At 50.2% G+C, this 21,819-nt stretch overlaps 8 protein-coding genes across 8 annotated transcripts; 5 read left to right on the top strand and 3 right to left on the bottom strand.

Annotated features, from left to right (window-relative positions):
- Positions 1-1,242: 1,242 nt before the first annotated feature.
- LMH87_009809 (uncharacterized protein) lies at positions 1,243-2,095 on the bottom strand (the record flags this gene model as incomplete). Its single annotated transcript, XM_056196870.1, has 2 exons — positions 1,243-1,843; positions 1,899-2,095. The coding sequence occupies 2 exons, from the start codon at positions 2,093-2,095 to the stop codon at positions 1,243-1,245; spliced, it is 798 nt and encodes a 265-aa protein (XP_056053975.1).
- A 1,529-nt stretch (positions 2,096-3,624) lies between these two features.
- Positions 3,625-4,479, bottom strand: LMH87_009808 (uncharacterized protein; the record flags this gene model as incomplete). The annotated part of the gene is made up of 1 exon (XM_056196869.1): positions 3,625-4,479. One exon carries the CDS (start codon positions 4,477-4,479, stop codon positions 3,625-3,627), a length of 855 nt encoding a protein of 284 aa, XP_056053974.1.
- Positions 4,480-6,088: 1,609 nt separating this feature from the next.
- LMH87_009807 (uncharacterized protein) lies at positions 6,089-8,430 on the top strand (the record flags this gene model as incomplete). The annotated part of the gene is made up of 2 exons (XM_056196868.1): positions 6,089-8,023; positions 8,080-8,430. 2 exons carry the CDS (start codon positions 6,089-6,091, stop codon positions 8,428-8,430), a joined length of 2,286 nt encoding a protein of 761 aa, XP_056053973.1.
- A 510-nt stretch (positions 8,431-8,940) lies between these two features.
- LMH87_009806 (uncharacterized protein) lies at positions 8,941-10,805 on the top strand (the record flags this gene model as incomplete). The annotated part of the gene is made up of 4 exons (XM_056196867.1): positions 8,941-9,193; positions 9,249-9,523; positions 9,578-10,234; positions 10,299-10,805. 4 exons carry the CDS (start codon positions 8,941-8,943, stop codon positions 10,803-10,805), a joined length of 1,692 nt encoding a protein of 563 aa, XP_056053972.1.
- Positions 10,806-11,130: 325 nt separating this feature from the next.
- On the bottom strand, positions 11,131-12,413 carry LMH87_009805 (uncharacterized protein; the record flags this gene model as incomplete). The annotated part of the gene is made up of 4 exons (XM_056196866.1): positions 11,131-11,595; positions 11,650-12,131; positions 12,195-12,252; positions 12,309-12,413. The coding sequence occupies 4 exons, from the start codon at positions 12,411-12,413 to the stop codon at positions 11,131-11,133; spliced, it is 1,110 nt and encodes a 369-aa protein (XP_056053971.1).
- A 961-nt stretch (positions 12,414-13,374) lies between these two features.
- On the top strand, positions 13,375-16,783 carry LMH87_009804 (uncharacterized protein; the record flags this gene model as incomplete). The annotated part of the gene is made up of 4 exons (XM_056196865.1): positions 13,375-13,449; positions 13,515-13,868; positions 13,950-15,651; positions 15,702-16,783. The coding sequence occupies 4 exons, from the start codon at positions 13,375-13,377 to the stop codon at positions 16,781-16,783; spliced, it is 3,213 nt and encodes a 1,070-aa protein (XP_056053970.1).
- A 1,061-nt stretch (positions 16,784-17,844) lies between these two features.
- Positions 17,845-18,422, top strand: LMH87_009803 (uncharacterized protein; the record flags this gene model as incomplete). The annotated part of the gene is made up of 4 exons (XM_056196864.1): positions 17,845-17,854; positions 17,922-18,038; positions 18,093-18,284; positions 18,352-18,422. 4 exons carry the CDS (start codon positions 17,845-17,847, stop codon positions 18,420-18,422), a joined length of 390 nt encoding a protein of 129 aa, XP_056053969.1.
- Positions 18,423-20,697: 2,275 nt separating this feature from the next.
- On the top strand, positions 20,698-21,009 carry LMH87_009802 (uncharacterized protein; the record flags this gene model as incomplete). Its single annotated transcript, XM_056196862.1, has 2 exons — positions 20,698-20,752; positions 20,822-21,009. 2 exons carry the CDS (start codon positions 20,698-20,700, stop codon positions 21,007-21,009), a joined length of 243 nt encoding a protein of 80 aa, XP_056053968.1.
- Between the last annotated feature and the right edge of the window lie 810 nt (positions 21,010-21,819).

Genomic DNA, 21,819 nt, shown 5'->3' with positions numbered 1-21,819 from the left:
GGAGATGATACTGGAATTATCTACTACTATATCGTTGAATGGCCAATGAATTGGGAAGTTTCCCGAGACAACTGGCCAGGGTCGATGTATCTGGTCGCAAAGATTGTCGTCCACAATCAACAGGTCTGCGGTCTTTCATGGTCTCCAACTGGTCGACTATTTGCCTCGGGAGGCAACGACAACATTTGTTGTTTATTTGATGTGGACGATGTTTTGAGTGAGGGCCAGGTCAGCAGAGTTTCTCAGAGTATGCCACGGGCTCCTTTGGTTCGCCACGGTCTGCCTTTCCGCCTGCATTCGGCGCAAAGAAGCCGCCACAGCTCTTCTCTCAGTTTTGTTGGGACCCTTATCGAGGAAGACGTCGATGTGACAAGGGTCCAGACCTCTGCGGACAGTCTTCGAACTCTTACTCGCGGTTGCGAAAGACATCGGTAGGTCCATGGAGCAGCTGTCAAGGCCATAGCATTCTGCCCTTGGCGTGATGGCTTAGTTGCAACTGGAGGCGGATCAAACGATAAATGCATACACTTCTTCCACACAAACTCAGGATCCCCGTTGGCAACTATCGCTGTGGCTGCCCAAGTGACTTCTCTTATTTGGTCTACTACACGACGAGAAATTGCTGCAACATTCGGATATGCCCATCCGGACCATCCATACAGAATTGCAGTCTTCAGCTGGCCGGACTGCAAGCAAGTTGCCGCAATACCGTGGTCTTTGGAGCTTCGAGCTTTGTATGCAATCCCTTACCCTTGGCAGCATAATGGTTCGGGACAGTCTCAATCTCCGCGGCCTTCTGGAGACGGCTGCATTGTTGTTGCAGCAAGTGATCAAACAGTGAAATTTCATGAAGTGTGGGAGGCAGGAAGCAAGAAAGCACTCGGCTTGCCAGGGTACTTCAGAAGCAGTGATATTCTAGAAAGCCTTGAAGGCATCAACAAGGAAGGTGAAGTGATTCGGTGATACTTCTTTTGATCAGTTGAAGCAAAAGAAAGAGCTACTAGGACAGTAAATAAGGCATCGTGTCAGAGTTGCGCAGGAACTCAAATAGAAAAAAATTGAACAGAGGCGACACATCAACAGATTGACAGAACTTGACTTCTTCTTCCATTAACATCTGTCCAAGACTAAGCTTCATTTGTCGCCATTGATTGAAGGAAATAATCATGACGAAACTCCCAGATGCGCCAAACATTTACAACGCAAGCAATATGCTTATACAGAATCAATGAGAACCTCCCACTATTTCAAAATTGCAATCAAAAGCACGAGAATAATTATCAGAGCAATGATGGCGGTCATTTGCTTGTTCTCACCCGCGCCTCTTGCAATCTTTCCAAGCATTCTCTGCCCTCTGTCGAGACGGCTCTGGTGGCGATCAACAACTCCATCTACCTCATCCAGTATGGCAACGTGGCTGTCGAGTTCATCCCCGATTTGCATACTTAGCTCTCTTTGGCGACTTATAGATTCTCCGAGGCGATCGAGTTGCTCGTCTTGATCTTCTATGATCTGGGAGTGGTATTCGTGAATCTGTTGATTCGACATGTCACCGGCCTGGTCGCGATAACCGGCGGAATCATTCGCTGGGTCATCTCGATAGCGTCCAAATAGCTCCTCTGACGGTGATGCAGGCGTATCGCTAAATCGTACCGATTTCGATTTGCGGTAGGCGGATGGTGTGGATGTCGCATGTTGGAAGTCGTCGGCCAGCGCTTCGGAGTTGGGATGCGTTACGGTCTCGATGGTTGCAGGAGACACAAAGCCGTGGAATTGCGACGTGAGATTGTCTAATTGCTCCTGAAGAGATGAGATTGATTCGCTTAATGTTGATACCGCGCTGCTAACGAAGAATAATGGTTAGAACAGCCGGTAGATTGCGTCTCGGGTCACAATACCTATTATCCCCGCTATTCTGCAGCTTCTGGTTCTCCGTCTCTAGTGACTCCAGGCCTGTTTTGAACTGTTCAAGCGACCGTGACAGGTGTCCATCCTGGCTATCACTGTCCAAGCCTAGGCTTTGGGCTCTTTGTCGCTCCAATAAGGACAGCTTGATGTGATCGGCCAAAAGGTACAACTGCTCGGCACTGCTCATCTTGGGAGACTAGCCTTAGATGAACTGGCGGTTTATATATTGCGATTCGCGCTCGTTTAATGTTGCTGTGTGCGGCTTCATTCATGGAAATAGCGTGACAGTGCCAGAGAGGAGAGATGCTGGATGGTTGTGGTGGAGCAGCCAGCGTGGAGGCACGCCAGCGTACGTTACGCATGTGCTGGCGTTGTGACGCTCATAGGTACCTAGGTATGTACCTAGGTAGGCGGACCCCACTGTTGCGTTTGAGCAGCGCCTCCCTACCTGCGCGGGAGAGGGGGGGGCTCTGGACATGGGATCTGTGACCGACTAGAGGCCCTGACATAGAAAAAATAGCCTGATAGAATTATAGATATAATAAGATTTTACTACAGAAAAGCTATTAGCTAGCTAAACAGCTAACTAATCAGCCAGCTAACCAGCCAGCCAGCCAGCCAGCTAGCTAGTTGACTTAGCTAGCGAGTGTTGCTATCCGCACAGCAAATCCTTAACTTCCTCCCTGCCGGTCTCTCTAAAGCTTCCTCCCACACACACACACAAACTGCCACGCACGTATAAACAGCCCTCTAAGAAGCCTTCAACAAGCCCTGCAGCAGGTCTTCTATCCAGCCACGTAGACATTTAGAAAAAGACTAGATAGAAGGCCTGCTGTAGGGCCTGCTGTAGCTGCTGGCGGCTTCCTAGAGGGCTCTTTGTATGTGCGTGGCCGTCTGGAAGGCTGCTCTGGCTGGCTGGCTGGCTGGCTGGCTGGCTGGCAAAAAAGTGAGGGTACTTAGGTAGCTATAAAACAAGCAATAAATAAAATTATCTACTTAAGAGAGAAACTCTTAGAGTATATATTGCCTAATATATAATTTCTATAATATGTTCTCTTCCCTGATATAAGGTCCACTCTGATAGATTTCTTTTACATCTTATCAATCTGACTAAATTTGCTAGCAAACAGCTGTGTCAGGTCACGCACCTTATGCCCAGAAACCCTCCCCTCCCGCGTAGGAAGCACCTAAGGTATTCTATTTAGGTAGGTAAGGTAGTTAATACTGAGCATTCACCAGGCACACCATGCTCACATATACCAGCTCACACAAGACTAGATTGCCTCTACCTAGTGTGTCAATTAGGCGTGGGCGCGAGACCTCGGTTTTTATTTCTGTCGGTGATGGGTGTCAAAATGTCACGTCGCTAGCTTTGTGAAAGGTTCAAATTAAGGATCTTTTTTCGGTTTGGTACGTATTGGCACTTCATCTGGGCAGATATGATCATTGCTGGGTTGCAACATGTGTCCAAGGGCTGAGCGGGCTGCCCAAAAATTGTGTTTGATTCTGTAATCAATAGTGTACGTGTTGCCGTAGTTGTCGAGGAAATGAATGATATCCTGCGCCTGTTCACACCGTGTCCCAAATGCCGGCTCTGCCTCCATCCTGTTAATGCGCCGCGAACTTAAAATCAAAACGAAGCAGTAAACTGTGTCTCTTTCCTTTGGTACTTTTTTTTGGATTTTGTTGTCGTGGTGATTTGCGTTCCCGCTTGCTTCAGCTCATGTTCATGTCCGTATCGTTGACGATTGCTACGGCAGCAGCGGCCGTGTCCACGCTTGAAATAGTCATGGCGCCTTCGAATGCTGGTGGTGATTGTTGCAAGTTGCGAAGAGCCGTTTGGGCATCGTGGCTAACCAGTCGAGCTTGTCGAAGGTCCTCTGAGCAGAGGAAGAATCCCTCTGTGGCTTTCACGAGGTACGACTGGAGGCCTTTGCTTTCAAGGCATATTTGCACGTCGCTGAGGGGGTAATGGTTTTCGATGAACTTGGCCCAGCCTCGCGCTGCTGCTTGGATGTGCTCCTCGTCGCTTATCTTGCGCCAGCCAATACCGAGATGCAGGGTGAAGTCGTCAATGACTGGGTTATTGGATTCCGGGGCAAGCGCAGCGGGGGAAACACTTGCGGGACTAGCGGCGGCTGATGGCTCGTCGCTTCCCATGCGTTGTAGCTTATAGCTTCGGACGTCGACTTGGGCAGCTTCGAGCTGGCGCTTAACCTCTGCGTCTGCTGCGGTGTTTTTCTCTTCTATCCAGGTGCCCGATTGGGTACTGGCGTCGGCAACATAACCAGCATCGCGCTTGATCAGTGTCATTCCTTCGCCATATACCCAGTCATCTTGCGACTCGACCATCGGCTCGGGAGGCGCGTCAGGCTCGAGATTGGCGCTGGCCTCGTCTCGAGACCGTTTTCTGCCCTGTGAGGCGGCGGGGCGATCAACAGGTTGGGACTGAATCTGCATCTGAACATGGGGCGGCGCAAATGCCGACCCAGCGATCTGATTTGCGTGCGATGGCTGGGGGAGGGCCAGCACGGGAGACGCGGTAGTGAATTGGCGTTGGAATGAGGCCATCTTCTAAGTATGTTGGTACGACTTTGGGCTGTGGCTGTTTAGTTAGTATTCGGTGCTTCAACAAACCAAGGCGTGCCTCTCAAGTCGGCGTGGTCGGTGGCGAGGCTGATAATTGGTGGCCTATTTGGTGGACACGTGCTGTGCAAAGTCGGGTAGCAGTGTGCGTCAACAGCAGCACTGGACGATCTGAGGTGGTTCGTACGTGTCCAGGACAATGAAGGAGTCGGGCAGATAACAGGTAGAACAGGTAGCGGGGATAGGTGTCCGGCACGATGTTGGTGGACTTTGGGAATATGGCCTGGTGTGACAGTGGCTAGATGTTGCTCAAGTAAGGGTTTCGATCGTGGAGCGAAATGGTGCGATGAAAGCTGCATGCTGTTTAACTTAAAAGATTGGTGGCACGGTGGCACCAGCAACGCTAATGCCCAATTGCTATCAGGACTAATCTGTACATACAAAGAAGTGTTGTTTCCTTGTGGATATGCATCGCCTGATTGGCCACTCACTCTCTACGTTAGTGGAGCGCAGGTTGGGGAGCACTGGCAGCGGCCACTCACTGTCTGGCCAATCGGTGTCTACAATAGCACGGCGGGGACGAGATTCTGATGTTTCCGGCCAACGCCGGTAGAACAGTCTTTCCACTGCGTAGATCGCGCAGTCTTCATGTAACTACTACCTCAGTGCACCAGAGCTAATTTGCCCTGTTTGCCTGTGCCGAGATAAACGGCAGGCTCATGCTGCGCTGCGTGTGCAGAATTGCATACATAGGGGTACTCATATAGAGCCGTTTGACTTCTTTCTTTCTCCTAGCGCTCGGGAACGATTAAGTCGTGCTTCTTGTCTGATTGTAGGGACATAGGCAAAGTCAGACGCAACCTAGATGACGAATTACGCAATGGCCCCGATGAGCAGACGGTATCGACAATTATCACACAAGATACCCGGCACACACCACAGTGTGATACCCACCCTCCAGACAGCGGCTCCTCGAACTAAAAGGAAGCAAAAGTAAATTCCAATCATAGCCACCACATAGAGAATAGGGTAGGATCACAACCCATCAAACCATAGAGTAGGCACACTTGATGCCAAAGGAAGGTCATTAGCGTACGATTCGCCATATAAACAACAAACATCACTACGAGTTCCATCAATGCGAAAATTCAATTAAGATGCCGTGTGGGCATGATAGCTTAAAACGAGTGCTGAAGACTCTGCTTCAAATTGACTCCCACTCGCAGCGTTACCTAATCATACAAAGCCAGCCCGGCCAGCTGGCAACGCGAGGGTACCCACCTTACCTACCTGCGTAGGTAGTAGGTACCCCTCCTTGCCTGTACAACACCTATGTCCCTAGCGGTTTGGTAGGCAAGGAGGTAGGTACTTGTGTTGGTACTTCGGCACCGCACTAAAGTAACAAGTTGACGACTGTACCTGCCAGGTACCTACCTACCCAAGGCCCTAGGCGTGTAACTGGTTGGCACCGCGCTAGCAGAGCAAGCAGCCGTGGGCCTTGTGGCGGAGTGAACAAAGACGCATCATCCATCCTATCGACACTGCACTGCTCATTGTCTACCAGGGAGCAAATCCGTGCCCACGGACTCCCAAAATGAACGGGGACCTGAGTCTCTCTCAGGCTCTTGGTGGTCTCCGGATAGCCAATCCTGACGACGCGACGCAAGACACTCTTCCGAGGCACGCCGACCCAACCTCCCAAGCCCCTACCACACACGACACCACGGTCACGGGTCACCACATTGCTTCTTCCAGAGACCTAGCCAACGGGCCTTACAGCATCGCAGCGGAACTGCACCCCAATGAAACCGATGACCAGTCACTGCCGTACGCACAGCCGCCTACAGACATACCTGCCCTGCCCCCGCAGCCCTCAATGCCGACACAGAGCCAGGTTGTGTCCGAAGCCAGCTACGGCGAGTCACCACTGCAACAGCAGTCAAACCGGCTCATGGCCCTGGCCACAGGCAGCGCAAGCGAACCCATGCCGCACCGAAAACAATCGAGAGGAAGTGCAGATGGCTACTTGCGCAATGAACTAGCCCAACCAGGTGCCCATCCCAACCAGACGAGTGCGGAAGACTGGAAAGATCGCGGCGCTGCAGTCGGTATCAGGAGAGAAATCGACATCAACGGCAGGCCGATAGTGCGGCAAGTCAAAAAGGGGGTTCGAGACTTCTCATTTGGCCGGATACTCGGAGAGGGCTCATACAGCACCGTGTACCTGGCGACCGACAGACAAACGCTAAAGGAATATGCAATCAAAGTGCTCGAAAAGAGGCACATCATCAAAGAAAAGAAGATAAAATATGTCAACATCGAAAAGAACACACTCAACAGACTCACCGAGCACCCCGGTATCGTCCGACTTTACTATACATTTCAAGACGAAGCGTCTCTTTACTACGTCCTGGATCTTTGCAACGGTGGCGAGCTTCTCGGCGTACTGAAGAAGACGGGAACTTTCGATGTCGACTGTGTGAAATTTTACGGAGCCCAGATTCTGGATGCAATCGATTACATGCACTCCCGAGGTGTGATTCACCGTGATCTGAAACCGGAGAATGTCCTTCTCGACAACGAAATGCACGTGAAGATTACAGATTTTGGTACCGCCAAACTGCTGAGAGATCCAAGAGACCCGCAAAGTACAAATTTCAGTAACGCCACCGGGACTGAGCAAGATGAAGACAGAGCCGCATCATTCGTTGGTACTGCGGAATACGTGAGCCCTGAGCTTCTGACACACAAAACTGCTTCGAAAGCAAGTGACATATGGGCGTTTGGATGCATCATCTTCCAATTGCTAGTTGGAAGACCGCCCTTCAAAGCTGGAAGCGAGTACCTCACCTTTCAGAAAATCGTCAATCTCGAATACGAGTTCCCCTCTGGTTTCCCCTCCGCTGCAAGCGACCTTGTTGAACGTTGTCTGGTCCTCGAACCTACTAGGAGGTTGACGATCGAGCACATCAAGAACCATGAATTCTTCGAAGGGCAACCATTCGGAAGGGGCCTATGGAGGACCAAAGCGCCGCGGCTTCGGGCATATGTTCCCCCGCCGCAAGAACCAAACATCATTCAGCTGAATGGCTTCCCATCCAACAATACCTCCAACACTAGTCAACACCGACAGCAAACCAATCAAAAATCAGCGCCCCGTCCGGGACGAATCATCACGGAACTGCCGCCTCCTACCCAGCTCGACATTGAATGGTCTCCAGTACTCACGAAAGATAATGAACGCATCCTTAAGTTGGCTGACTTGATGGTCATATCAAGTCCGCTACATAACGTAGCTAATGGAAAGAGCGCAGATGAAGGCCACAAAAAGCTCTCCCGCTTCTTTGGGGGTAGCACAACTAAGAAACGGCACAGACTCGTTATGATTACCTCGAGTGGAAGAATTGTTCTTGCTCCTGCCGGCGGGGAAGAAAAGCGATCCAAACAGGAACTTTCACTGCTCGCACCAGACAGCTCGTGGCACACCCATAATGACGCAAAAGGCCAACTGGTCTGGTGTGTAGACGTCGTAAGTTTGTTGTTATTGGTAGCTTTGTGTCTCTCCTCTAATCAAACGACTTCTAGGGCGGAAACCGTTACACATTTGAAGAAACCAAAGGTACAGCGCCTCCAGAAAGTGGTGCATCCTATGCAGAAGAGTGGATAAGCAGCCTAGAACGAGCGCGCGATCTTGCTGTTTCTCAGAACCTTGTGGCACAAGGAGCTGAAAGTGGATTTTCCGAAATGTCTTCAAGCGTGCCCAGTCCTTCCAGCACAATCGGTGGTCGAGGCAATGGACCCGACTCATACAGCATCAATGAGCGACCATCACGCGGTCATCTCACCAAAGGTCAAGGTGGCAACGATGAAACTACTCCCAAGAGGAACCGGTTTAGTAAACGACAGTCGCGCAACGGTCTTGGTGCTGCATTCTGAGGCACGGACAGTTGCATGTGCACAGGGAGTTGATTTACACATACAGCGATTATGATGTTTCTATCAATATTCTTCGCCGAATAAGCATTCCGCACTGGTATACGAAGCATGGCGTATTTTGGGAATCAGTGCTTTATATTTTAGGCGCGTGCATACTTTCTATGGCATTATTGTTCACAGCATTTCATGGCGGTGTGCGGCAATCAAGGGCTGATTGCTGCTGATTATTACATATCAGCTTCTATATATAGTTTTTTCGCCCTTTCTAGTGCTTAATTGGCTTTCTTGAAAAATCTAGTACATATTTACGCGACGAACCTGTTGTGCTCCCCTAGATGTTGACGAAGTCTGACGGCGCGAGGCAGTGGTGACGCCGTTATAGATGATATGTGATCAATGTAAGTAATCCGCTGCGACTACACCAAAACTGTTTAGACGCTTACTGTTTAGCCTTTTCTATTCTAAAATACCTTGAGGGTATCTGCGATTTGGGTCGCGCCTCCGCAGCATATGCATATGTATGCGAGCGAACATGGAGGAGCTCCATACAAAAGCCAGCACGTGACTCAGCTCTCCATGCCGCCGCGTGATGCGCCGCGACATGCAGCCCTCAGGCGCGAACCATTACACGCTCGTGCGAACGATCATTCTACAGATAAAAGCAGCCATTGGGAGACCTCAACCATGCAGCAACAGTATCGTACCTTTGCCCAGCAAGCGCCTCAGAGGTCGCCCCACGCGACTGCTCGTCGCGGTGGCATTGGTACGTCGCATTCCACAGATCGCGGTTCTCTTCCATCGCACTGACGTTTTAATAGGCCCGATGATGTCTGCCGGGCCTCACCCAGCAGTACCTCTTACGCAAGCGCAAATGGCACAACAGCAGCTAGCTCAGGTGCAAGCAGCTGAGCTTGCAAAGCGACGCAGCCGCAAACCTACCGACAAAAACATACCCGATGGTATCGAGGACAGCGTTGTCAACCCAGAGAGCGCCCAGCGATACAGAGACCTCAAAGATGTTGAACGCTTGATTGATGCAACCATTACACGCAAGAGACTTGATGTACTCGACAACACACAGCACCCGACGAAGGTAGGTGAACTCTTGAGTGCAGCAAGGGAACACCTGAGGTTAATTTGAATATAGTTAACAAAGACGCTTCGTATTTGGATCAGCAACGCTGTGCAGGATCAAGTCTGGCAGGGAAATGGACCGACTTCTGATTCATTTGATTTTTCAGGTGCTGCCGAGGCATCCTACCGCGTGAAAATTGAAGGATGCCTTCTTGATGACGAGGCTCCCGAGGAAGAGAAAAGCACCAAGCCAACCGCTGCCGACGCTGCCACCACAGAGGATAATGACGACAAGATGGACGAGGATACAGCAACCAACGAAAAATCCAACGCCACCTCCAGAAAGCTTAAGCTATCTCACTTCTTCAAAGCCATGACCGTCGACTTCGATCGTTCACGCTTCCGTAATGGCGCCGAGCAAAGTGTTGAGTGGAAGAAGCCTGATGCAGCTCTTCGACAGCCTAACGGACCAAATCTTCCTGCTTCTGCCGATTTCGACGAGATTGCGTTTAAGCGCAATGGCGATGAAAATATCAACATCACAATCAACCTGTTCCGACAGGAAATACCCGAGCGATATCAATTCAATCCGGAACTAGCAGATGTCATAGATATGAAAGAAGGCACGCAACAAGAAGCAGTGATGGGATTTTGGGAATATATTAGGCAGCGCGGTCTTCAAGAGGACGAAGAGAAACGTAACTTCCGCTGTGACGAACTGTTGAAGAAGGTGAGATTCTTGTTGATTGACCCCAGCCACGGGGAAACCTTACTATATGCTAACGATACAAAAGGTCGTGAGAGGCGATGTTGGCTTTATCCCAATGCTAAACGAATACGTGGCTCAGAACTTGCGACCTCTCCCCCCTGTTGCCTTGCCATACACTATTCGTGTGGACGAAGAATTCCACAAAAACCCACAGCCAACTATCTACGATGTTCAAGTGACTATCGATGATCCTTTGAGAGCAAGCCTGCAGGGGTTGATAAATAATCCTCAATATTTAGCTATGCTCAAGGACATCAGCGGACTTGATGAACAACTTGCACGTCTCGTGCAAGCTGTTTCAGCATCCAAGGCTAAACACACGTTCATGAAGTCGCTGGGCGAGGACCCCGCAACGTTTGTCAAGAACTGGCTCAGTTCGCAGAAGCGGGATCTGGAGGTTATCATGGGTGAAGGCTCCAACGGAGGCGATAATGGCTATGGCGACGAATGGCGTAGAGGTGGAAGCAGCAGCGTTTGGGCGACACAAACAGCGAGAGAAAGTGTCAATGTACTACTTTCTCGACAGCGCTAGCCGCAGCTTGGAACTCTTCTGAGAATGTACACAACGGTGGCATTGCAACTCGGCGCGCTTGCGAAAGTGCGCTACTAGATAAATGGGTAGGGTACGATTGGCGTTATATAGGGCTGGTGCAAGACTGTATTACATTCGTTTATGACTGTTCTGGTCAAAATGCTATCTTCTTCGAGACGCTCGACATTTCCATTTGGTAAGAGACTTAGCTCCGTAATGATGTGAATTGAACAAGGACGCCAACTGTCAATAAATACGCCTAGAGCGTTGGGAATGGTTCTCAAAAGCATTGCATTGTTCTTGCAGTCTTTGAATGATGATAAAGCTACCGCTGTGATGGCACTGGTGTTGGGGGCATGTTCCTAATTTGCTTGATCAAAAATTCTCGCTCGTCAATGAATTGTTCGTCATCTGTTCTGTCCTCCAAGAAATGAGACAAAAATGTCAAGAGTTTCTCGCGGTTCATCAACAGAATTTTCTGAACCGGCAGAGACTTATGAGGGTTGGCGACAAACACTTTGAAAACATGGAAACCCTCGTACTGGACCATCTTCCGATCGTCTCGAAGCAGGTTCATACATATCTTCAAATGCTCGCCGCTGTCGACATAGGCAGTCATAACGCTGTAGTTGGAGCGGTCCAACAAGATCTCACCAAGAAGCTTGATAGACTGACGCTTCGTGACGTAACTATTCGATTGAACCAGTGTATTATTGTATTTGTCGAAGAAGAGATCGAAATTCGCAGAAAGGTATCGCGGAACGAGATCTTTGTGTCGTGTCAGAAGCTCCTAGAAGGATGCATCAGCAAATAGAAGAGGCTTTCATGCGCTTGTACAAGTTACCCGAAATGTTGTGAAGGCGTCAGCTGCAACTTCAAAGGAGCTTTTATTAATCCAGTCGAAAAACCTCCAGAAAATTCCCCTTCCACTCTGGGGTCTGTCCCTGTCGATAGCATTAAGACCTTTCGCACTAGATCCTGGCGCATCACCGTCATCATAGAGAATAACAGCAGCCGCAGCTTCATTCTTGAGTAGTTCGCGGAGTACTGATCCTGCTGGAGTTGCACTCTCTTTATGATCGTATGCTCGGCACAGCTCCACAAGAACCTGAGGACGATTGCAAACGACGTATGACAGAGCTATCGGATCGCTTTTTGGAGCTGCCGCGGCAGGACGAAATCGGAATACGTATGAGAAGATGACTTGGGTATCCTTTCGCGATTCGAAGGGCAAGCGATGGAGGTTGACGGCTAACAAATGGAGGAGATCTTCGTCAATCATTCCAGTAACGAGCTGATATATTTGTTCTGGCGAGCTGTCGGTCTCTAGAATGTTCACAGCGTTAACAATTACTTGTGCATAGAAATGCTGAGGAAGAAGGTGCGTGCCTTGTGTGCCTTGCAGTATCACTTTCATCTGCGCGAGGACGCGAGACAGCTCCTCGGCCTTCGGTGGGTCAGTCAAGTGTCGTAGGATAAATAGATAATATTAACAAAACGAACTTTTGCGGTGCCGGCGGGACCATCGAGCTTCAGGACGTGTTCACGAGCTTGTTTGGGGAGATCGGCCGCGGTGCGAGCGCGGGCTCGACCAAACAGAAACGACATGACGAACTGCGGTCGATCCTACTAGGCCTCTTTCTTAAGCGCCGAGGTGTAACCTGGTTAGGTTGTCGTGTCAGGGCTGATATCGTCAATCTGGCTGCCACCATGAGAGCTGTCTGCTGTTTGATGCTGGCTGGTAATTCCTGAGACAGTGGCCTTGATTGATTGGCAAACAGGGGGTTGCTGTGGTAGCTTGCGTTTAATCACTGGGGGCACCTAACCAGTTTTGTTCTGTAGGAAGGTAGGTAGGTACCTAGCCCGTCCCAGTACCAGTAAATAAACAGTGAAACACACCACAGCTAGAAAGGTTTTATTGATGACCCGTTCTAAATAGCTATATACATGCGACATTTTCATGCGTAAAAAGAAACAGAAAAAGAAAACTTCGACATAATTAGCCAGCGAATTGTCTTCGTCGCGTCGTGGGAAATGATTGATTATCTGTTGCTGTTGTTCGACAAATCTTTCCAAGTCATTCCCGAGCAACTGCTGTTGCTCCGCACTTGAAGGCAGAAAACACCGCTGGCCGGCCAGACTACCAACGTTACTCAGTAGGTAGGTAGTTGCCTCAAGCCGCTCATTTTTTTCCAGGGAGTACCTAGTGTTAGGTGAGGTACCTACCTACCTAACCAGCTACCCCTCCATCCTTCACACGACGAGAAGGCAATCAATGGTGGGGCAATGACCGATATGTCTGGAACCCCCACCACTTTGAAATGTGCCCGTTGACTCACCCACCATCATCTTCCAAACCTGTCGGCCACTTTCTGGCCGTTTTGTTCCGGTCGTTATACGTCAAATTTATGACCAGAATAAGGTGGAAGTCAGTCTACAAGTCACTCACGATCAATTTGCCGCAAAGTCTTTGTGTTCTGTAGAAGACTGAGTTTCACTGCTGGCTGCAAACGGCGGGGGCAAGCTCAAGACACACAAAAAAAAAAGCTCCTCCAGAAATTTCCGCATCATGTCTATTGACTTTCCAAAGGAAGAGGAGATCGTCCTCGAGAAATGGAAAGAGATTAACGCTTTCCACCGTCAGGTTAGTTTGCACAAATTTTGCTAGGAACAAGCTGAGCTACAAAGAAGCTGACCAGTCTTGTACAGCTTGAGCTGACAGCTACTCTCCCGCGATACACATTCTACGATGGACCTCCGTTCGCGACAGGCTTGCCTCACTATGGCCATCTCCTTGCATCCACTATCAAGGATATCATCCCTCGTTATTGGGCAATGAAGGGATATCATGTCGAGCGTCGCTTTGGATGGGATACCCACGGCCTCCCCATCGAACACGAGATCGACAAGAAGTTGGGCATCTCTGGTAAAGCCGCAGTCACTGAGCTTGGAATTGGCAAGTACAACGAAGAATGCAGAGCAATTGTCATGCGCTATGCCTCTGAGTGGAGGGCTACCATTGAGCGATTGGGACGTTGGATCGACTTTGACAACGACTACAAGGTATGAATGCAAGGCATAATAGCCCATTAGCCCGAGCGCTCGCGAATTATAAGTTCCAACGGAGCTAACCTCATTTCATAGACCATGGACCCTACATTCATGGAGACACTTTGGTGGGTTTTCAAGCAGCTCTTCGACAAAGGAAGCGTGTACCAAGGCTATCGAGTCATGCCGTACTCGACGGTACTTACGACCGCACTGAGCAATTTTGAGGCGAATCAAAACTACCAGGATGTGACAGATCCGGCGGTTGTTGTGTCTTTTCCCCTCCTCGATGACCCGAACGTCAACCTTCTGGCCTGGACTACCACGCCATGGACACTGCCTTCACATACCGGCCTGGCAGCGCACCCCGACTTCGAGTATATCAAGATTCAAGATGGAAAGTCTGGAAAGATGTATATTCTTCTGGAGAAACTCTTGACTACGCTCTACAAGGACCCCAAAAAAGCAGACTTCAAAATCATCGCAAGGATCAAGGGCAAAGACATGCTAGGCTGGAGATATGAGCCCTTATTTGACTACTTCTATGAAGAATTCAAGGATAAGGGTTTCTGTGTGCTGAATGCTACTTACGTTACTGCCGATAGCGGTGTTGGTATTGTCCATCAGGCGCCTGCGTATGGCGAGGATGATTACAACATTGCACTCGAGGCCGGCATCATTTCTGAGAAGCGTCCACCGCCAGACCCAATCAATGACACGGCTCATTTCACTGAACGTGTAAGAGATTTCGCGGGAATGCATGTCAAGGAGGCGGACAAGCACATCATCAAGTATCTCAAAAACTCTGGCCGCTTAGTTGTGGAGTCTCAGATCAGGCACTCTTACCCCATGTGCCCTCGATCGGACACGCCGCTCATTTACAGAGCAGTGCCGTCATGGTTTATTCGCATCCCCGAAATCGTCCCAGACATGCTCAAAAATATTGAGGGCTCGCACTGGGTCCCTAGCTTTGTCAAAGAGAAGCGCTTTGCCAGCTGGATTGCGAATGCTCGCGATTGGAACGTCGGCAGAAACCGCTATTGGGGAACTCCTATCCCTCTGTGGGTAAGCGACGATCTCGAAGAACGAGTGTGTATCGGAAGTGTGGAAGAGCTGCGCAAGCTCAGTGGGCATGAAGACGAAATTACCGACCTGCACCGCGACAAGATTGATCACATTACTATACCCAGCAAGATGGGCAAGGGAGTACTGAGACGCGTTGACGAAGTATTTGATTGCTGGTTTGAATCTGGCAGCATGCCTTATGCCAGCCAACACTATCCATTCGAGAATGTGGAAAAATTCAATGCATCTTTCCCTGGCGACTTCATTGCTGAGGGCTTGGATCAGACGCGTGGGTGGTTCTACACGCTACTGGTCTTGGGCACGCATCTCTTCGGCAAATCTCCTTTCCAGAACTGCGTGGTAAACGGAATCGTGCTGGCTGAGGATGGAAAGAAAATGTCGAAGCGCCTGAAGAATTATCCCGATCCAGCGATTGTCATGCAAAAGTATGGCTCAGACGCGCTGCGCCTGTACCTAATCAACTCCCCCGTTGTCAGAGCCGAACCTCTTCGTTTCAAGGAGTCAGGTGTGAAAGAAGTCGTTCAAAAGGTACTACTGCCCCTTTGGAACAGCTACAAGTTCTTCGAGGGCCAAGTTGCTCTGCTCAAGAAGGTGGAAGGGGTTGATTACATGTGGAACCCTGACTTGGAGAGCACAAATACCAACGTCATGGACCGCTGGATTTTGGCAAGCTGCCAGAGTCTTCTTGAATTTGTAAACAAGGAAATGACAGGTGAGCTAACTACTTTGGCGTTAATAGTCGAATCCTAACAGGTCTGACAGGGTACCGTCTGTATACCGTGGTCCCGCGCTTGCTGGAACTCATTGACAACACCACCAACTGGTATATTCGCTTCAATCGTCGCCGTCTCAAGGGTGAAAACGGCCTTGATGACACGCAGCATGCCCTCAATGCGCTTTTTGAAGTGCTCTTTACACTTTGCCGAGGCCTGGCACCTTTCACGCCATTTTTGACTGACAACATCTACTCCCGCCTCTTGCCTCATATCCCGAAAAGCCTACAGGCAGAGGATCCTCGAAGCGTTCATTTCCTTCGATTCCCGGACGTTAGAAGCGAATTATTTGACTCTGCTGTGGAACGTCGCGTCTCGAGAATGCAAAGAGTTATTGAGCTTGCTCGTGTCTCCAGAGAACGACGCAGCATCGGATTGAAAACACCGCTGAAGACACTGGTTGTCCTCCATCACGATCAGCAGTATCTCGACGACGTCAAGTCTCTAGAAAATTACATCACCGAAGAGCTTAATGTCCGGGATCTCGTGCTTACGAGCGATGAGGACAAATATGGGGTTCAGTATAGTGTCACAGCTGACTGGCCCATCCTCGGAAAGAAGCTCAAAAAGGATATGGCCCGAGTGAAGAAGGCGCTTCCTTCCCTGACAAGTGAACAATGCCAGGGATACGTACGCGATAAGCAGATACTGGTTGATGGAATCAAACTCGAAGAAGGCGATCTAGTTGTCAGACGAGGTGTCAAAGAGGACGAGACATCCAAGACGTGGGAAACTAACACGGATAGCGATGTGCTTACCCTATTGGATGTCCATATCTACCAGGGTTTGGCACAAGAAGGTCTTGCGCGAGAAGTTATCAATCGAGTTCAGAAGCTCCGCAAGAAAGCAGGCTTGCAGCAGACTGACGACGTCAAGATGGAGTATCGAATGCTTTCTGACCCAGAGTCGATTGGCTTGGAAGACGTTCTCGGCACCCAATCCGCTGCTTTTGAGAAGGTTCTGCGTAGACCACTCGACAAGCATGAAGATGGAGTCACGGGCGAGGTCATCGCCGAAGAGGAACAGGAGATTCAAAGGGCAACTTGGATGTTGAGATTGCTCAAGCTGTAGCTTTGCAGCCGTGTCTAGACTCTATCAATACACAAAGGTCGCCAGGGATTGCCATTTTTGTAAGCTGGCCAACATGCGTAGCAAAATAGCATCATGATCACCTCATGTGATTCTACGTTGAACTTTTGGCAGCACGCTGCGCACTCACTTGTCAGCTTGTTCTCCCTTCTCTGTGACATTAACTTACCATGTAACAGTTTTTTAGTTTCATAAACTCGCGTGCACACTTGTCCTTCTCAACCGCGTTATAATCTGCGACTATACATTTGCCGTATAAAGCTGCCTATAGCATAGTCAGTGGTGTTGATGAGTGGCTAGCTCTGGATTTGTGCACCTACTTCTGCACTGCACTTTGTTGCTGCCTTGGCAAATTTTTGAATCGGGCGAGGAGATGTCATTGCAGCGAGTATAAAACAGAAATGTACTATAATGTCCGGCAGGCCTATAGCGCGTCCATTTAGTTTGCACAAACCAAAGTTGAGACAGAATGTGCAAGAGCCCGTTCCTAACTTTCCTTGGTACGTGGTCTCGCCACTTTTTAGCCTTACCTAATCTCTTCGCCTGTCGAGGGCCATTTGGTCACGATAACTGATTAAGCGGCCGTTGCACTGGGGGCAGGGTGACACGGGAATAAAACTGAAGGACGTGGGAGCTGTCAGATAATACGTAGAGGGAGATACTTTTTTCCCTCCACACAGATGATCACACATATTGCGATGTCGTAGAGCACTGTACGCCTCCAGGACGATTTTTGATGGCGCGTGTGCGTGATGACCCACATGCTCTCAACGCGTAAAGCCGTGGCTGCGCGTGCCCAGCCAGTCTTCTTTGGTGGCTGCCATCTTCATACCCCAGCTTCACCTCGCAACGACTCGCTGCTTCTGCCCTTATATTGCCAGGAAAAGAGCGCGCAACCTGCATAGTGATTGAAACAATTACTTCTGAACGCACTGGCCATGATACATCAACAGCACCCCGTCTCTGAGCTGGCCAACTTCGACAGTAGCATTGCTTCTTCGCCTTTTGCCTCGATTATGGACCGCTAGCAAGCGCTCCCAAATATGGGCTCAAGTATGTCTTAATAATTATCCGGGTGCATCTGCGCAAGTATAAGCTAACGCTAAACCTCCAAATATAGTGGCTTACGCGCCGTTACAACCACCGAAGAACCACTCACCGACGCCTGAGCATCACATCGATCCTCAATCCCCAGCGTGGACCTCGACCACTCAGGACCCCTATTACTCGAATGAAGGTTTGTACATACAGATCCAGAGCATAATAACACCACTGGATTAACATGTTGAAGATATCGAAATTCTCCACGAGATCGTCTCAAACGCCCAAGAAAAACTGGAAGATCCGAATGGCCCGCGACCACTTCCTGCAGCTGCCCTGTTCAAAGCTTACGACGAAGTGCTCCCCAGACATGGCGTCGACCCGGACGATGAGAAACATCTCTCGCGATTAATATTCCGCGTCGGAGGAGAGAAGGGCCCCGGTAGCTTTCCAGAGAAATTCCAGACCGTCTTGGCTAGCATGGGAATATCCTTGGAGTATGGACACAGTAGCCCAAATTCACGGAGAGCATCCCTCCCATCTCATTCGTCCTTGGATAACTCGAACTACCATGGAATAGAGCATCAGAAGCCATCATCAACATTGCCACAGCCTCATGGCAACTTTGGCGAGCTAGTCGCACCTTGGCGCGACGCCGCAGATTACGAAGACCAAAGTATCGAAATAGAATGGAAGACAGCGGACGGAATTTCGCCCATCAGTCCTCTTTTGAAGCCGAAACCGAATTCAGCGATAAGAAGTGTCAATGACGGCCCTCCCTTATCACAAGAAAATCAGCAAGGCGCACAAAGACGTGTTGGCCATCACTCCCCGCGACCCGTTACTGTTCGTCCTACAGCACCTGCAGAGGATGTCTTGGAATTTTCGGAAGCCGAGCATGAGCTACCGGTTTTGCAATCTGCCTTATCACGACCGCCCTTCCTTGCAATCCTTGACCGATGGCGAAATGTAAGCAAGAACGAGAAAAGTCAAAATGCGTCATCATTCCCGTTATCGGACAACACAATTCCGCCTGCACCTGACGTTGGAAGACTCGGAGAACCGGTTGCGAAAGTCCTTATGCGACAGAATCGCTCTCCCAGAATAGAACCCTTCTTGCCTCAGCAAAAGGAACCTTCAGCCGAGGCGAACGCGAAGCAGACCAACGCTGCTCGCTTGCTTATGCCTGCCTCTACCAGTCATTTTCGGCCAACAATGCCGCGAGGGCAGGAAAACGGGAGCTACGGCGATTACGCTGCTATGCTATATCGTGCTGGCCGAGCCCGAGAAATTTATTTAGCTAGCAGAGCATTCAATCACTGGGCAGAAAGGACTGCGGCCAGATTGGAGAAAGAAGCCGTGGCGCGCCGACACATGATTCGATTCCGCTGCTTTCGAGGCTGGAGCAACGCTCCGAACTCGACGGCGCCTGTCGTTGGCCATCTCAGAGCCGCCACTGCGGTACAAAAACTCCGTCGTGCGGTTGCTTGCCAAGAAGAGCAGTTGCGAGCAGCTGCATCAGCCATTTACGAAGCCCATCGTATCCAGAAAGCCAAGCGCATACTGTGTCAATGGCTTTGCAGCACAGCCCAACAAAACATTCGGCGTGCAACCGCACAACGTGCCAAACGAGGCGTTGTCCGATCCTGGAACGACATGACGATCCTACATCAGAAACAAGCAAAATCGGCGGCGCAAACCCGGCAAGATAACCAGGAAAAGCAGTTGATACATCATTGGGCCAACAAGGCGCAGCAGGCGGAAAGACAGCTCTCCATTAGTAGACATGTCGGACTGGCACGGCCAATGTTTGCTCATTTAGCGGCCTGGTGGGATCACGCGGAAGTTGAAAAAAGAGCAGAGTTGTACCGTGCGAATCTGGTATGGAGGAGAGCACATTCTGCCCTGGATAATTGGAATTTGCGCGCTCGAGCTCAGGCATTTGTTTGGCGAAGCGACTATCAGAGTGCTACATGCGCGTTGAACAAGTGGACTCGAGTAATCGGGACTGGACAAGCGCAGCAGCGCAGCGCAGCTTTCGTCATCGAACGGTGCAAAGTTCCCACTGCCTTGAGTCGAGCTGAACACTTTGTTGACTATATGAGCAAACTTGAATCTTACGCGTACCGAGCCCGGCTATTCATCATGGCCTCGAAATTTCTACGGGTGCTCGATCATGCTCATGAGGCGATGAAAGTCGCTCGAAAAGAAGAAATAAGACAGCAGCTTAGGGTTCGCTATAAGCAGGTATCGTCTGCAAGAAAGAAGCGACAGTTTCATTCTGCGTTGAATTTGTGGCGCAGTTCAGCGCAGCGTCACGCCTCTATTGCCGCTGAGACAAGGCAACATGCAGAAACACACCAGCATACCTCGAAGCTGGATGCAGTCAATACATGGCTAGGAGCCGCAAGCCAACACGAAGAGCAGCGCGCTGCCGGCCAAAGGTACGCTGTTCATCATGTACTTCGCAACTGGGCAGAGCTCTCCGACGAATTGGTGCAGCAAGACACACAAAGCTGGGACATGTGGGTGCAGCGCAAGCAGCGGCAAGCTCTCAAGTCTTGGTCGATTTCCTCTCTGCAAGGAAGTGGCCGAGCGCACACAGCGGCGATGGTGCAGCAAAGACACGAAGCAGACAAACGAAACCGGGCATTTCAACTTTGGCGATACTCAAGTCGAGGTACGGAAGCTGCTGATGCCACATACAACTCAACAACGCCACACCATCAGGCCTTGACTGGCCGACGGACTTCGAGAACAATTTTTTCAAGAAAGTCAAGCGCAAGGCATGAATTTGGGTACCAAGACCTGCGCGGCTTCAACGCGCCCGCAGCTCCCTTGGAAACCCCTACTCGATGGACTGGGGGGCCACTGGCAATGCCGAGTACATTGCCCAAACCTATGGCGTCTGTGAGTGAAGCAGACGAGCAGTCTGCAACTGCTTCTCACTTGAGCGATGAGGCTGAAATTGGTTATAAGCTGGCAGCAAATACGAAACAGTCACAGCAAGGTCTTCATCGGAGTCTAGTCTTGCGACCTGGCAAGTTGGCTTCTACAACGCCCGGGGCGCCGCTACCCCCGACGCTACGCCGAAACATTCAGGTTCAAAAGCCGGCCTTGAACAAGTCAACAATCTCTACTGTTTCCGAACAGTCTTTCTACCCTAGAAGATCTGTGACCGAGCAACAAGAGACTGGTGCAAAACAAGTACCAGGTTACGTCGACTCTGCCATTCAAACTGGTTTGCCTGCCAAACTCGGATCGCCCAGCCAGAGACCCCCGACCTTGAATTGGCGCGGCCCTGCAACACCAAGTAGGCAGTCAACAGAAAGCGTTGCCAGAAGCGATTCCAGGGTTGAACCCCCTAATTGGATAAATGCCGCCAGGACCGCACCTCAACCCTCACGGTTTGCTGGCTCGGGGCGTCGTGGTTGATGACTGGTGCAGGATGAAATAGAACTGGACACGCGCAGCTCTTTGCGCCACTGAAGTGACCAAAATCATGGTGGAATGAAATTTGGCGTACTTGTTACCGAGATTTGGACATCTATTCGGTTTTAGAATAACCTCACATGGCTTGTGTTGGAATTTTTTAAATTCTTTTTGGTTCTTACGTATCTGGCGTTTTCACCAGGAGTAAATGTCTGGCGTTGGGCTCTCACTTGTTGTATCATAGGGAATATAAAGCGTGAGCTGAACACCTATTGTCGGTCACTGTTGGACCGCACTAAAAATGAAATGAACATCATCCAGCTGAAATGATCCCTGAAGGTAAGAGGTGAAGCTGAAAGATGTGGGGTCGCTACAGGGTGAATGTCACGCAAAAATCGTGGCCGACCACTGGTTGTGGACGACCTACCTATACCCTCTTATCTGCGCGGCAGTGAATCCGTCGAGGCGCACATAGCCCCACATAGCATGTGAGCTTTCCCCACGACAGTCCGTAGAACGAGGATGCAGCTTGCTGCCATGGCTTG

This window comes from Akanthomyces muscarius, chromosome 5 (assembly GCF_028009165.1).
Source record: "Akanthomyces muscarius strain Ve6 chromosome 5, whole genome shotgun sequence".
NCBI lineage: Eukaryota > Fungi > Ascomycota > Sordariomycetes > Hypocreales > Cordycipitaceae > Akanthomyces > Akanthomyces muscarius.
The sequence above is the reverse complement of the archived record's forward strand: the minus strand, read 5'-3'. Positions and strand labels throughout refer to the sequence as shown.